This window comes from Salmo salar, chromosome ssa25 (assembly GCF_905237065.1).
Source record: "Salmo salar chromosome ssa25, Ssal_v3.1, whole genome shotgun sequence".
NCBI classification, from domain to species: domain Eukaryota; kingdom Metazoa; phylum Chordata; class Actinopteri; order Salmoniformes; family Salmonidae; genus Salmo; species Salmo salar.
This window is the reverse complement of record NC_059466.1, coordinates 13027007-13041648: the sequence shown is the minus strand read 5'-3', so window position 1 is coordinate 13041648 and position 14642 is coordinate 13027007. Positions and strand designations below refer to the sequence as shown.

The 14642-nt window shown below is 42.1% G+C and overlaps 1 protein-coding gene across 2 annotated transcripts; it reads left to right on the top strand.

Moving 5' to 3' along the window:
* The first annotated feature begins 8190 nt into the window (after positions 1 to 8190).
* Positions 8191 to 13743, top strand: LOC106586182 (CD302 antigen). Of its 2 annotated transcripts, none has more exons than XM_014173148.2 (6): positions 8191 to 8430; positions 10451 to 10576; positions 11427 to 11537; positions 11780 to 11962; positions 12268 to 12285; positions 12387 to 13743. In XM_014173148.2, exons 1-6 carry the CDS (start codon positions 8340 to 8342, stop codon positions 12593 to 12595), a joined length of 738 nt encoding a protein of 245 aa, XP_014028623.1. In that variant the 5' UTR covers positions 8191 to 8339; the 3' UTR covers positions 12596 to 13743. The 2 variants fall into 2 exon arrangements, with proteins under 2 accessions (XP_014028623.1, XP_014028622.1); XM_014173147.2 differs by having other exon boundaries at positions 12265 to 12285.
* The last annotated feature ends 899 nt before the right edge of the window (positions 13744 to 14642 follow it).

Genomic DNA, 14642 nt, shown 5'->3' with positions numbered 1-14642 from the left:
ATTAGCTTATTTTATTTTCTTTCCTTACAGTGAAATGTGTCAAGACCAGAAAAATTGGAAGCATATCAGAAATCTAGCATATCTTTGAAAAGTTAATTATATTTTAACCTTTTATTTTTGTCTCTTTTTGTAAATGATACCCGTGACCTCTGTTTCCACAGTTAAGGTGCTGAAGGAAAACAATTTCAGCAGTTCCCGCTGACACAGCCTTTGCAGTGTTTTTCTTGTGGATCTTCCTCACAAAGCCAAAAGCTTTCAGGAAATGATTGGAGCGACAGTACAACATGGCCTGTATAGGCCTATCTCCTTACCAGCGACTGGCTCACCAAGGCCAGGGAGTGAGATTAATCCTACAGTAGCAATTTCCTCAGAGCACATGAGAATTCTAGTCATTGGTCTCAACACACTGACACTCTGACCTTCCCTCACATAGAGTTGAGATTGACACTGCTCTCTCATACAATGAAGATATGTGACACATTTCCTCTCGCGACAGAGGGGAAACTTATCTATGAGGTCCGTTACCTTTGCAAATGACACGCTCAAGAAAAGGAAATTGGATAAATGGGGTAGAATCATACCATGTCAATCCAACCCGATTAATATGTCTCTGACAATGCAATTTATCATGAAACTTTTGTCTGTTTTATTTCTCATCTTGTGCACTGTTTTGTAAATCAGCTATGGAGGCAATCTAATCAATATACCAGGACTCACTGCTCTAGTCTGTCCTTAGAATGCCTGAACAGACCTTACTGTTGAAGAGACCTTCTGTTGAGTTGGACATACAGTGTGTTTGGCACTAGCACATTCACAGCCCTGAGGGTGAGGGCAGTGTAGAGATTATCATCAACACCGGTCACGGTGTTAACATGCATGTCCCTGTCTCCGCCAGGGTGAGTGGTGACAGGAGGGAGGATAGAGGGACTGGGTCTTGGAGAGGGCTGTGGCCAGGCCTGGGTGGGTGGTGGATGGGAGGGAGGGTAGAAGGAAGGGAGCTTGGAGAGGACCATAGTGGCCAGGCCCTGGACTGGCAGATGGGTCTTCCTGGTCTCCTGCAGGGTGTGGTGCCACCCGACGGGAAGCCATGAGCAGCAGACAGAAAAGGAGCCAGATCCATGCTGCAGCTGCCTGTGGCTTGCAGCCAGCTGCGTCTACTGTACAAGCCGGGCACGCCTTCTGCCTCCACTATAACTATATCATTCTGCCCTTTTGTCTGGCTGCAGGTAATATCAGCACCTCCCTCCTGATATTAGGTATAAAGGTATAATGATTGTGCCGTCCACGAAAAATCATGTCTTCTGTTCCACCAAAGTATGTGGCGTTTACACAGGAAGGGGAAAAAAAGCTCTTGATCTTTTCTGGACTTTTCTGAAACGTCAACCTCCTGCATCTCAGTGGAGAGTGAACTAACAGTGGTATCTTTCTATCTGACCATTATGTTTGATCTGTTACATTTAACAGTCCCATGACATTGAATGGCTGGGTGTATTGCTCTTCTGCTCTGTCTTCACTCACATGGGGTTCAATCGAAAACATTTGCTCGGTATCAGGTCCTGGATGGCTCCTGAAGATAATAACTGTATATCCGGATTTACTGTAGGGGAGAGTGGGGTAAGTTGAACTGACCTTGTTTCTAGGAAACCATACAGAAAATTAATTAATTAATAATTGGACCAAATATTTAGGAAGAGGGCATCATTTAATGGGGTCTGTGAAGGAAGAAAAAAAGTTTCACCAAGTTAAATAAAAAAATATTGTGTTAGAGGTTTCATGATACTTGTATCTATCTTTAATTGTAATTATAGGGTCTCTATAAGCTTCAATATGAGATCTTAAACATAGCATGAAAGTGCATCCTTGTTGCTGTGTGGACTAATATAGTCCAAATGTTCAAAGCACCGCTGCAATGCATTCTAGTTTTACAGTGAACACTGTCCGAGTGAGGCTACAATACATTGAGTTTCACGGAGAAGCTGTGAAGCCAGCTGTAGCCTATTGCTACTAAAAGTCTAAAAGTCTAAGCCGTTGGGGGAGGGTTCTACTAAGCTAACATATGGAATTGTTTTAAGATGGTCATACAGTACCATGGATCATTTAGCTATTTGATTTTGAATTTTAGGACCCCTTTAGGTATCAAAGAAATATTGAGCCTTTACTACTATAGCCCATAGAAACACATTGAACAACACTTTCATAAATGGCAAAAAGAACAGTAAAAAAATAAATGATAAGGAATAAGTGTCTGTCCAATATCTAGGAGATATAAGAAAGCTCAAGAAATATTTTGGTTTTTTTGGACACATATTTAATCCCTTATTTTTGTTGGCACAAAACTACACCTGTATTTTCATCCATTTGTATGGGTTACCTTCAGACGAGTCCCGTGACTCTTGTGGGAATCATAGAGCAAAATGGAGAACACCATCGTGTTCGTGAGAGTCTCCCCTTTCCACAGTGTAGCCCAAACAGTTCGGACGCTACAGACAGAAGTTGGCACATCAGCGTTACCGACTTCAAACGAGTCCTGTGGGACTTGAGGGGGATGTAGAGCAAAACGGAGAACACCATCGTGTTCGCGAGAGTCCGTAGGCCAAACCGTTCGGACACTACAGACGTTTCTGTGAGAAGACCATCTCCCCCCTGCTGTGTACCGGAGAAAACCGTGCCTGACAGGCGGGGGCAAAGGACACTGTCTACGGGTGCTAGCATCACTGTGTGCTAGCTAGCTTGATGGTTAGCTAGCTAGGACATGGTGTCGCCCCTGCCTCCTGCCTCCTGCCTTCTGTGTACTCCTTAGGAGCAGCTGGCTAAGCTAGCACACAATGTCGTTCGCTCCCGCCTGCCGAACACCGGCCCTGGCTTCAACAGACAGTCCCCGACAGGCAGGGGCGAAGGACATTCTACCGGTGTGTACCAGCTACAGTTGTCGCCCCCGCCTCTTCTTCTTCTGTGGGGTTTATCGGCTGTTGGCATCCAACGTTATGGTGGATTATAGCCTTCTACTGTACTGGAGCGTCCCTGCCTCCCACCAATATACTGGAGTCATAGCTTATAAATTGACCAATAGAAGTATCAAGAGGGGTTCCTGCATATACAGGATTGCCCACGTGCAGGAACGCCCGAATTGCGGGCTGCAGTTGCACCCTTCTCCCTTCCGCCGCAGATGCAGAAGGCTGACATATGCGGGTGCGGTGGATTGAGACACATATACCTTAAACTGATGGGGATTTTTTTGTTGTTACTTAGATCGTTGCAATCTTAAGGATTGCATTAAAGAATGTGAAAGAATGTTGTGTATGTTTACTATTGCCTGGTTGTGTTCATGAGTCTGTTATTAAAGAATGTGAAACAATGTTTACTGCTCTTCATTAAATCGTGTATGGCTATTTATATTTTATATAGGCCTACATTCGTTCATGTGGGCAGGTATGTTAACTGCTTTTCATTCAGTCACGTATGGCTATAAATATTGTATAGGCCTATACATTTGTTGATATGGGCAAAATATTGTTTATATAGCCCACATAAATTGGTTCAGTTATGGCCTAAAATAAATGTATTGGTATGGGCAGAATAGTTTATATATATATATATATAAACTTAAATATATATATATACAGTACCAGTCAAAAGTTTGGACACACCTACTCATTCAATGGTTTTTCCTTATTTTTACATTGTAGAATAATAGTGAAGATAACACGATGAAATAACACATATGGAATCATGTAGTAACCAAAAAAGTGTTAAACAAATCAAAATATATTTTATATTTGAGATTCTTCAAAGTAGCCACCCTTTGCCTTGATGACAGCTTTGCACACTCTTTGCATTCTCCCAACAGCTTCATGAGGTGGAATGCATTTCAATTAACAGGTGTGCCTTGTTAAAAGTGAATTTGTGGAATGTCTTTCCTTCTTAATGCTTTTGAGCCAATCAATTGTGTTGTGCCAAAATAGTGTTGGTATAAAGAAGATAGCCCTATTTGGTAAAAGATCAAGTCCATATTTTGGCAAGAATTATGCCGCTCGGTCATTGCTCATCCATATATTTATATGTACATATTCTTATTCCATCCCTTTACTTAGATGTGTGTGTATTAGGTAATTGTTGTGGAATTTTTTAGATTACTTGTTAGATATTGCTGCACTCTCAGAACTAGGAGCACAAGCATTTCGCTACACTCACAATAACATCTGCTAACCATGTGTATGGGACCAATAAAATTTGTGTCACGTTTGTTGGAATAATCGGACCAAGGCGCAGCGTGAGTTGCGTTTCACATCTTTAATATAAAGTGAAACTCAGCAACATACAAAAACAATAAAGAATAAATGAAACATGATGACAATGAAACTACACATAAACACAATATCCCATAACCCACAGGTGGAAAACATGCTACTTAAGTATGATCCCCAATTAGAGACAACGATTACCAGCTGCCTCTAATTGGGAATCATACAAATCACCCAAACATAGAAAAACTAAACTAGAACCCCACATAGAAAATATAAACTAGATTAACCTCCCAGTCACGCCCTGACCTACTCTAGCATAGAAAATAAAAGCTTTCTATGGTCAGGGCATGACAATTTGATATGATTTGATTTGAGAACAGCTCAAATAAGCAAAAAGAAATGAAAGTCCATCATTACTTTAACACACGAAGGTCAGTCAATACAGAACATTTCAAGAACTTTAAAAGTTTCTTCAAGGGCAGTTGCAAAAACCATCAAGCGCTATGATGAAACTGGCTCTCATGAGGGCCGCCACAGGAAAGGAAGACCCAGAGTTACCTCTGCTGCAGAAGATAAGTTCATTAAAGTTAACTGCACCTCACATTGCAGCCCAAATAAATGCTTCACAGAGTTCAAGTAACAGGCACATCTCAACATCAACTGTTCAGAGGAGACTGTGTGAATCAGGCCTTCATGGTCGAATTGCTGCAAAGAAACCACTACTAAAGGATTCCAATAATAAGAAGAGACTTGCTTGCGCCAGGAAACACGAGCAATGGACATTAGATGGGTGGAAATCTGTCCTTTGGTCTGATGAGTCCAAATTTGAGATTTTTGGTTCCAACCTCTGTGTCTTTGTGAGACGCAGAGTAGGTGAACGGATGATCTCAGCATGTTTGATTCCCACCATGAAGCATGGAGGAGGAGGTGTGATGGTGTGGGGGTGCTTTGCTGGTGACAGTGTCAGTGATTTATTTAGAATTCAAGGCACAATTAACCAGCATGGCTACCACCTGGTTTGTGCTTAGTGGGACCATCATTTGTTTTTCAACAGGACAATGACCCAACAAACCTCCAGGCGGTGTAAGGGCTATTTGACCATGAAGGAAAGTGGTGGAGTGCTGCATCAGATAACCTTGCAGAGTGGACCGCAGAGTGAAGGAAAATCAGCCAACAAGTGCTCAGCATATGTGGAACTCCTCATGAAGCTGGTTGAGAGAATGCCAAGAGTGTGCAAAGCTGTCATCAAGCCAAATAATTTTTTTATGTTTTTTTTATATACTTTTTAATTAACTAGGCAAGTCAGTTGAGAACAAATTCTTATTTACAATGATGGCCCAACCCAAAGTGTTGCTACTTTGAAGAATCTCAAATATAAAACATATTTTGATTTGTTTAACACTTTTTTGGTTACTACATGATTCCATATTTGTTATTTCATAGATTTGATTACATTTACATTTAAGTCATTTAGCAGAGCTCTTATCCAGAGCGACTTACAAATTGGTGGATTCACCTCATGATATCCAGTGGAACAACCACTTTACAATAGTGCATCTAAATCTTTTAAGGGGGGGTTAGAAGGATTACTTTATCCTATCCTAGGTATTCCTTAAAGAGGTGGGGTTTCAGGTGTCTCCGGAAGGTGGTGATTGACTCCGCTGTCCTGGCGTCGTGAGGGAGCTTGTTCCACCATTGGGGTGCCAGAGCAGCGAACAGTTTTGACTGGGCTGAGCGGGAACTGTGCTTCCTCAGAGGTAGGGAGGCGAGCAGGCCAGAGGTGGATGAACGCAGTGCCCTTGTTTGGGTGTAGGGCCTGATCAGAGCCTGAAAGTACGGAGGTGCCGTTCCCCTCACAGCTCCGTAGGCAAGCACCATGGTCTTGTAGCGGATGCGAGCTTCAACAGGAAGCCAGTGGAGAGAGCGGAGGAGCGGGGTGACGTGAGAGAACTTGGGAAGGTTGAACACCAGACGGGCTGCGGCGTTCTGGATTAGTTGTAGGGGTTTAATGGCACAGGCAGGGAGCCTGTGCCATGTCTTCACTATTATTCTACAATGTAGAAAATTGCAAAAATAAAGAAAAACCCTTGAATGAGTAGGTGTGTCCAAACTTTTATACATATGTACAGGTATGTGTGTGTGTGTGTGTGTGTGTGTGTGTGTGTGTGTGTGTGTGTGTGTGTGTGTGTGTGTGTGTGTGTGTGTGTGTGTGTGTGTTGTATTCTTTTGTAAAAATATATTCTGTTAATAGTTCAATAAAGTTTACTGCAACATACTGACCACCTACTCATCTTCTTTCTTGGATTTAGGGTCCTACCTTCCCACTGCCCTCATCTCACCAGAATATTGTCTATCAATTCATTCATATGGTTACAGTATATAAAGGCCGAAGGCTAAAAACTGCCTATACTATATCTAGAGCTATAAAGAATGTATTTTCTTCGCAATTAGACGCAGGCAAGACGCAAGCAAACTTGGTCCTAGATATATGTTGTTAAAACCAATATATCTCTCCTCGCTGATGTCAATGAATGAATGGAGGGTGATTGAATTGTGCATGTGATTAGATTGTGTTTGAATGTTGTAAATAGCCTAATGATAATGATGAGGACCGAGTGAGCCTGGTAACAGATTGATTGCAGTCCCTTTAATTATAGGCTATTGTTACTTTGTGTCTCTAAAATCACAATGTTTCTATTTCTATAGCCATGTGACTCTATTGGGGTAAGTTGAGCCAATGGTTGAGCCAATAGCAAGTTGAGCAAATGTAAGTGTTTTCTTCCCTGGCATAACGCAAGGCATTATCGCTGGGATATGAGGTAACAACAGGGCCTGACCTATGTTAAGTGTTTTTGTTTTTTTTAAGTACAAAGTGTTTGTTAGGTGTTAAGCCTTTGTGAAAAACTTTTTGGGAATTGTAATGCTTACATTAATTCTGATTCTTTCCAGGGATACACAACATCCTGAAATATATGTAGATATCTTTGTTAGAAAAAATAATATATTTCCCTTGACAGAGTGATGCTGAATAAAAATATTCTCAACTTACCCCACTCTCCCCTACATATGAAGTACGTGTGAGATATCAATCACAGTCTTGTCCAAGCTAATGTGTGTTGACTTATATTAAATATCTTCTCTCATTTTACAAGTCTCAACTATGCAGATTGGATGTTATTAAACCCCCCCAAAAAATGTCTGGCATCGCTGAAGAATTTTTGGAGTGGACATGCAGCAGACATTGCGTCTATGTTCCCTGTTGATTTTGTCTTGTTTATTAATGCAGTGTCTCTAATCTTCTTTTGTCTAGAACTGGCTTTCACGTACCCCACTGAGCACTCTGCCATTCCAGCTCTCACCAATGTTCTTCTCACTTCTTAAAGTCTCGCATCTTGTTTTTTTCAACCATATCCTGGTCAACTCAGCAGAATCACTGGGAGTTTTGCATTAATTAATGAGACAATAATGTTATTCATCATTTGAGTAATGGTAGGCCTACAAGTAAGGGCCAGGCTATACAACCTACAGCTTAATGGAATTTATTGTGCTTCTTATTTACATCCAATTGCTCACTAATTTCAGTTGAAGTAACGTATAAAATATGTTCCTGTGTGACTATATTTTTCAAAACATAAAGAGGCACTCTAGGCAGAATGCGATACCACTGGGTTGCAATCACTGAAATCTACACATTTACGCAGTTATGGCACCATCTAGAGGCTTTATGGGTTATTCTCTAAACCAATATCCTCATGGGGCGCTACTCCCGTGACAAAACAAAAACATAACCAAATATCCTTCTCCGCAATCCATAATAAAGCAAATGAAAATTCTATCGAACGTAATTAATGTCATGTTATTCTTCAACTTCACGAATAACGTCAACAGTAACGCAGCTATGCAATATCATGCAATTCACAAATTCGTTTTCAGCATGATCATTTGTTTAGACAAGCTTCAAACACTTGAGTTTGAACTTTGCTCCAGTCTACTTTTTTGAGCGAGCATGTAAATGCAGGCACTCTAGGGGTGGGGTTATATTTCAATGTGAGATGCTGACGTATGAAGCTCTGAAAAACTTTGGAGTTCGCGGACATGGAGTCAATGATGAAATGGCACCTTCACCCCTTGTCCTTATGCAATCTCCTTTTTGTTGTTGTTTATTGGCAATCTACTTTAGCTGGTGGTAAGTTGAGATAATCAACTATTGTTTCATGTTATTGTATTAAGTGGATGGGAAATGCTCCCTTCGTGTTGTTCGAGAAAGTTGAAGTATTTGTTGTGCTTTCAGTTTAAACGTGTAACGCGATAACATTTCGACAAAGTTCACTGGACGACATTGTAACATTGCTCACGAGTTCCTTGTCCGCGTGTGTTTTTGTAGGGATTCATATTTTCATTCGATTACATGCCAAATATTCAAGTATTTATTAGAAACGAATAAAGCTGCCCTCGTAATTTGGCTTGTAACCTTGTATAGTTCAGACATCGAGGCATAATGTTGAAGCAAACAATATGTGTCCACATAATTTCCAAAGGTAGCAAGGCAGTGTATGTAGCCTAGTCTTCAAATAGTCTTCTGTAAAATGTGCATAATCTCAAAGTGGGCCCACCTACAAAATGTAAACAAACTATTTATTCCATGACATTTTCGCTGACATGGCACTTGATTTCTATTTGACAAGATAATACAATTGCACTAATCTCACGAAGGTATAATATATAAATACAATTTAAGGGGTATATTTAATTAGTTGAAATTACTGGAAAACATCCAGACTGTGGCTTTAAAAGTACTTAATGCTTCTCTTGCTTAAAAAAAGTTCGTGATTCCTAACGTAACACAGACAAAAAAAGAGTAGGATCACTGCTAGTTTTAAAGTTATGGCCTATTTTATCCCATCCTCGTCGATTACTTTGGACTCCCGAGTGACGCAACGGTCTAAGGCACTGCATCTCAGTGCTAGATGCGTCACTACAGACACCCTGGTTCGAATCCAGGCTGTATCACATCGGCCGTAATTGGGAGTCCCATAGGGTGGTGCACAATTGGCTCAGCGTCGTTCGGGTTTGGCCGGTGTAGGCCATCATTGTAAATACGAATTTGTTCTTAGCTGACTTGCCTAGTTAAATAAAAAAAATACATTGGCATGGTAGGCAATGTAACCAATCCCAGCCCTCCTTTGCAATGACAGAATTTTGAATCCATTTTGATTCCATTTTCACATTCACTAATTTGGTAATGCATACAAATTGGATCATACCTGTAACTCTAAAAGTAGCAGAGATCCCACTTGCAAGTAGAGTATATTATGTTCTTTAAAAAATATCGAAAAATGAGACAAATCAAAACAATTTTATTTTCAATATTCATGTTTATATTTTGGAATATTCATAAATTAAATGTAAAAAAAGTTTTCGAAATCAAAATACTACTCCTATTACAGAGCAAGTGGTAAAGCTTCATCTGACACTTTGTAGCACCTATAGATGAAACACTATGGAGTCATAAATAGGCCAGCTTTGATAAATTATTTCTCAATTATGCTTTTAGATACAAATGTCAACAACCCTTCATCCAAAGGACTGTTCTATGGATAAATATTATGTCTGGGTTTTGTGAAGAATCACTCCAAACATCCTTGTTTGCCAGTGTTACAGCTTCACGTTGCTTGCTTAGCGAGTACCACTCCCCCCAACCCCCGATTCGGCTCGAACTCGCGACCTCCGCTTTGCTAACACAGGTGACCGCCCTCTGATTCACAACTTTCCAACGATTTGAGACACCCATAAGGTACCAATTGGATGACTCCATCCGTAACATTTCAAGTTAGCTGTGGAGTGGGCTTATGGTACGTTCTTAACTCCGTTACACTCACCCTCTTTAAACTCGCTACACAGCGAACCCAGCTGTCGAGCTGAGCCCATTTGCGCATCCGGGTCACGGCATCACTGTTATGGATGGTTTGAGCCACCCAAAAGGTACCAATTGGAAGGGTCCATCCGTGACATTTCAATCTAGCTGTGTAGTGAGCTTACGGTACGTTCTTAACTCCATTACACCAGCCACATCCCAACTGATAACACTTGCTTGACTTGTTTTCAGTGAGCTGTTGGAAATTTAGGTTGGACCAGGTACACCTTACTTTGTTTGAAAATGCGGATTGAGACTAGTGGTTTTGTCTCATGATTAATTCTCCCCACAGACTGTCCTGCAGATGGGCGCACCTGGGTGCCTTTTGGACAAAGATGCTACCACTTTGTACATGGAGAAGAAGACATTGCTAAAAGTTATACGATTGAAGCTGCGAAGTCTCTCTGCTCAGGACATGGTATTTGCAAGTCATCATATGACTTTTTATCCCAATATGTTGCAACTTTTTTATCATTTAGGTCAGGGATGGGCAACCCTTTTCTAGGCCCACCCTTTTGTAGACCACGGCGCCCGTGTGGCGCACTGCTCCGCAGTGCAAGCTGTGCCACCAGAAATTCTGGGTTCGCGCCCAGGCTCTGTCGCAGCCGGCCGCGACCGGGAGGCACAATTGGCCCAGCGTCGTCCGGGGTAGGGAGGGTTTGGCCGGCAGGGATATCCTTGTCTCATCGTGCACAAGCGACTCCTGTGGCGGGCCGGGCGCAGTGCACGCTGACCAGGTCGCCAGGTGTACGGCGTTTCCTCCTACACGTTGGTGCGGCTGGCTTCCGGGTTGGATGTGCGTTGTGTCAAGAAGCAGTGCTGCTTGGTTGGGTTGTGTTTCGGAGGACGCATGGCTCTCGACCTTCGCCTGTCCCGAGTCCGTACGGGGGTTGCAGCGATGAGACAAGACTGTAACTACCAATTGGATACCACGAAATTGGGGAGAAAAGGGGGTAAAAAAAGAATAGTAGAATACACAAGGTGCAATTTTGAAATTTGCTTGTGCATAAGCAGTTTTCCTCTTGTAAATTTCACTTAGTGCCCCTCCAAAAAAGCTCTGACTGCATGTATGGATGTGGGTATGCAGACCTGCAAATCACTGTGTTCAGATTTTTTGTGGCCCCCATCCCCTCAAAGTTGCCCATTCCTGATTTAGCTGATAGGCTTTGATTTAATTGAATTGATTGATTTAATTGAATTTAACAATTTTAAACTACTCTCAATGTTTGTTTTTCAATTGCAACAGATTGTCTTGTGTTGTCTCTTAGAACTGGTGAGTGTCCAAAGTGCAGAGGAGAATGATTTTATCATCAAGTACAGTCCACAGGTGTGGAAAGGCAACATCCATGTGTGGTTGGGCATGTATTATGACAGTGACGGTAAGTAAGTAAGCATGGCACCTCCGTATTATGAAGGCTACTTTGCCCTATTATGTGATTGTACAGCATAATGTGCTTACGTCACCCGCTGCCATAATCCATATTATACAACAGGTGGGTCTAATCCTGAAGGCTGATTGGTTAAAAGCACAGAAAGAAAAGTAAAATTAACAGAGAGAGAGAATAAGTGAAGTAATTTCTATTTTTCAAATTTCGATGTGTTGTTTTTTCTGTTTGATAAGATGATGATTTTAAGTGGCAAGATGAGACGGGCCTGAGCTTTAAGAACTGGGGGAACAGCTCCAGCTCGCCTGACTTGATTCCCATGGACACCTGTGTGGCAATGCACAGCACCACAGGAGAGTGGGAGAAAGTCAGCTGTGTTGAAAACCTGGAGAATGGAGTGGTCTGTGAGACTGCTGAAAGTAAGGCCCTATTTTTTATTATTTTTTTTAAAGATTTTTTTAGCAGCAGCATTTGTCTTTCTACTCGGGACACCCCATAACAAACATTGTCCGTGCTCAGCGGGCGGCCGTCAAATAACCTCCAAACACAGAAAAATGTATTTTCATTTCCTGCCGACCAGTGGACATAGGCCCACTGTAGCAGCAATGTGTTGTTTTGACAATTTGATCAGCAAGTCTATACAGATGCTGTTATTTTCATTCATATTAGTTATTTTTTTAGTCATCTTTCACTAATATATTGTTCATTTATTTTTCACAAGCAGAGAAAAACGGCAAATCCGGTAAGTGAAGCAAAGCCGTTTTTCCTTTATTTTGTTCTTAAATAGCCATACGGTAAGATCAATGGTAACCTCTCTCCCTGCATTGTTTATGTCCTGCTCAGCTACGAGTCCACTGCTCTCAGCTCTGGTCATTCTGAGTGTGGTCGCCATCATGGGGATCTCGGCAGTCTTTTGGTTCCTGCACCAGAAGCACCAATTCGGTGCCGTCCTCGCATCGTTCGAGTACCACCCCCCGTTCAGGGCTCCCACCTCTGACGAGGCCTGCCTAGTGGAGACAGAGGAGACAGAGGAGACTGATGACATGGCTTAATGGAGATCCTGCTCTTAGATTCTGCTGTGTGGAGTCACTGTTGGAGGAGAGGCCTTAGAGAGAAAAAGGTGACCCTCGTAATTAAGGTTCCATTGTCCCGAAGAGATGCTTTGACAGGTAAAATGACTTCCTGCTATGGAATGACATGCGTAGCAACACTTTGACCACCAACTAGTGCCACGGTATGTCCCGTCCTTTGCACTTTTTCCTGTCTGAATTGGTTCCCATATGGCTATTGGGTCAGTCTGCTCTTCTTCTTTTTTGTGCTAGCCAAACAGGATCCGAACGCAAATGTGTTGTCAAATGACATTTAGCCTACGCACCGACTGCGTTGCATGCCATTAATTTGAAACTCTTGAATTGTGAGAATCACGTGTTTCAATTGTCAGACGTTTGGTCTCCCGATTGTCTTCTGTCTGCATAAAGTTAGTGATCTTTGTACCGCACGGCGAGTCTGAGATGCGTTATCATTCACACATCTTTATGTTGTATTGCCCTTGTAAGTGCTCATACTTTTCAATGTGTCTCTTACCCTAGTGTCAGAACTTTGAATTTCTTAGTTCTCAATATGAGATAAAAGTCATTGAAAGTACAGAGGGACTAATACATCATTCGTATCTCAAACAAACAGATTAAGGCTTGTAAAATAGGTCCAAGAGCCACATTTCAACCAGTGTGCATTTTTTCTCAGCAAGGGATCTGTAATCCTGTGTCCCATTGTCGTTTTGTGTGCTGTGAAAGGCTTCTACAGATGATTACATTTATAATATATATGATTTGTTGTGCATTAGTATGTAATGACGTATAAACTTCTATTCATGGGAGAAAACATTTTTGAGTGAGGATCGTTTGTCTTTCTCTAACAATGTCCTTGGTGGGACTACCTGAATAAACACTCATAATTCATTTTTACAAAGCTATTAATCCAAATTCTAATTCATGAATATGGTCAGTGGTTTTACTAATGCATTAGTGATATGTTACAGTTTGGGGAGTGGTCCTTAAATGGTGTTTTGTCAGCACTACATCCCTGAAGTTCCAGGAATGTATTTGAAAGCGTTTTGCTGATTACCTTGCTATATTTGTTTCATTTGGCTTAAACTAAGCCCTGTTTGTTACACACAATAAAGTTTGGGCATCACCTGTGAGCTGGTCTCGCGTGACCAAGTCCATTCTTAAAAAAAAAATGTTTTACCCCTTTTTCTCCCCAGTTGGTAGTTAGTCTTGTCCCATCGCTGCAACTCCCATACGTACTCGGGAGAGGCGAAGGTCGAGAGCCGTGCGTCCTCCAAAACACGACCCCGCCAAGCCCGCACTGCCTCTTGACGCACTGCTTGCTTAACCCGGAGCCAGCCGCACCAATGTGTCGGAGGAAACACTGTACACCTGGCCACAGTGTTAGCGTGCATGCGCCCGGCCCACCACAGGAGTCGCTAGAGTGCAATGGGACAACTGTAGTGTGTCTGTGGTGACGCTGCGATGCAGTGCCTTAGACCGCTGCGCCACTCGGAAGGCCCCTTTCAAGTCCATTCTTGTTGAAGCCTGAAGTCCGAGGCTACTTGTGAGTTATGAGCCTGCCTGTCCTATGTTTGATTTACACTGAATGCACAAAACATTAGGAACACCTGCTCTTTCCACGACCGACTGAACGGGTGGAAGCTATGATCCCTTATTGATGTCAGGATTTTTAAGCCTTGGGATAATTGAGACATGGATTGTGTATGTGTGAATGGGTAAGACAAAATATTTAAGTGCCTTTGAACGGGGTATGGTAGTAGGTGCTAGGTGCACCGATTTGTGTCAGGAACTGCAACGCTGCTTGGTTTTCACTCTCAACAGTTTCCTGTGTGTATCAAGAATGGTCCACCACCCAAAGGACATCCAGCCAACTTGACACAACTGTGGGAAGCATTGTAGTCAACATGGTCAGCATCCATGTGGAACGCTTTCGACACCTTGTAGAGTCCATGCCCTGACAAGGTGAGGCTGTTCTGAGGGCAAAAGGGGATGCAACTCAATATTAGGAAGGTTTTCCTAATGTTTTGTA

Coding starts and splice junctions, on each gene's coding strand:
- LOC106586182 (XM_014173147.2), top strand. CDS start 8,340: ATGGAGTCAATGATGAAATGGCACCTTCACCCCTTGTCCTTATGCAAT. Junction 10,577..11,426: donor GTCTCTCTGCTCAGGACATG/GTATTTGCAAGT, acceptor GTTGTCTCTTAG/AACTGGTGAGTGTCCAAAGT. Junction 11,538..11,779: donor CATGTATTATGACAGTGACG/GTAAGTAAGTAA, acceptor CTGTTTGATAAG/ATGATGATTTTAAGTGGCAA.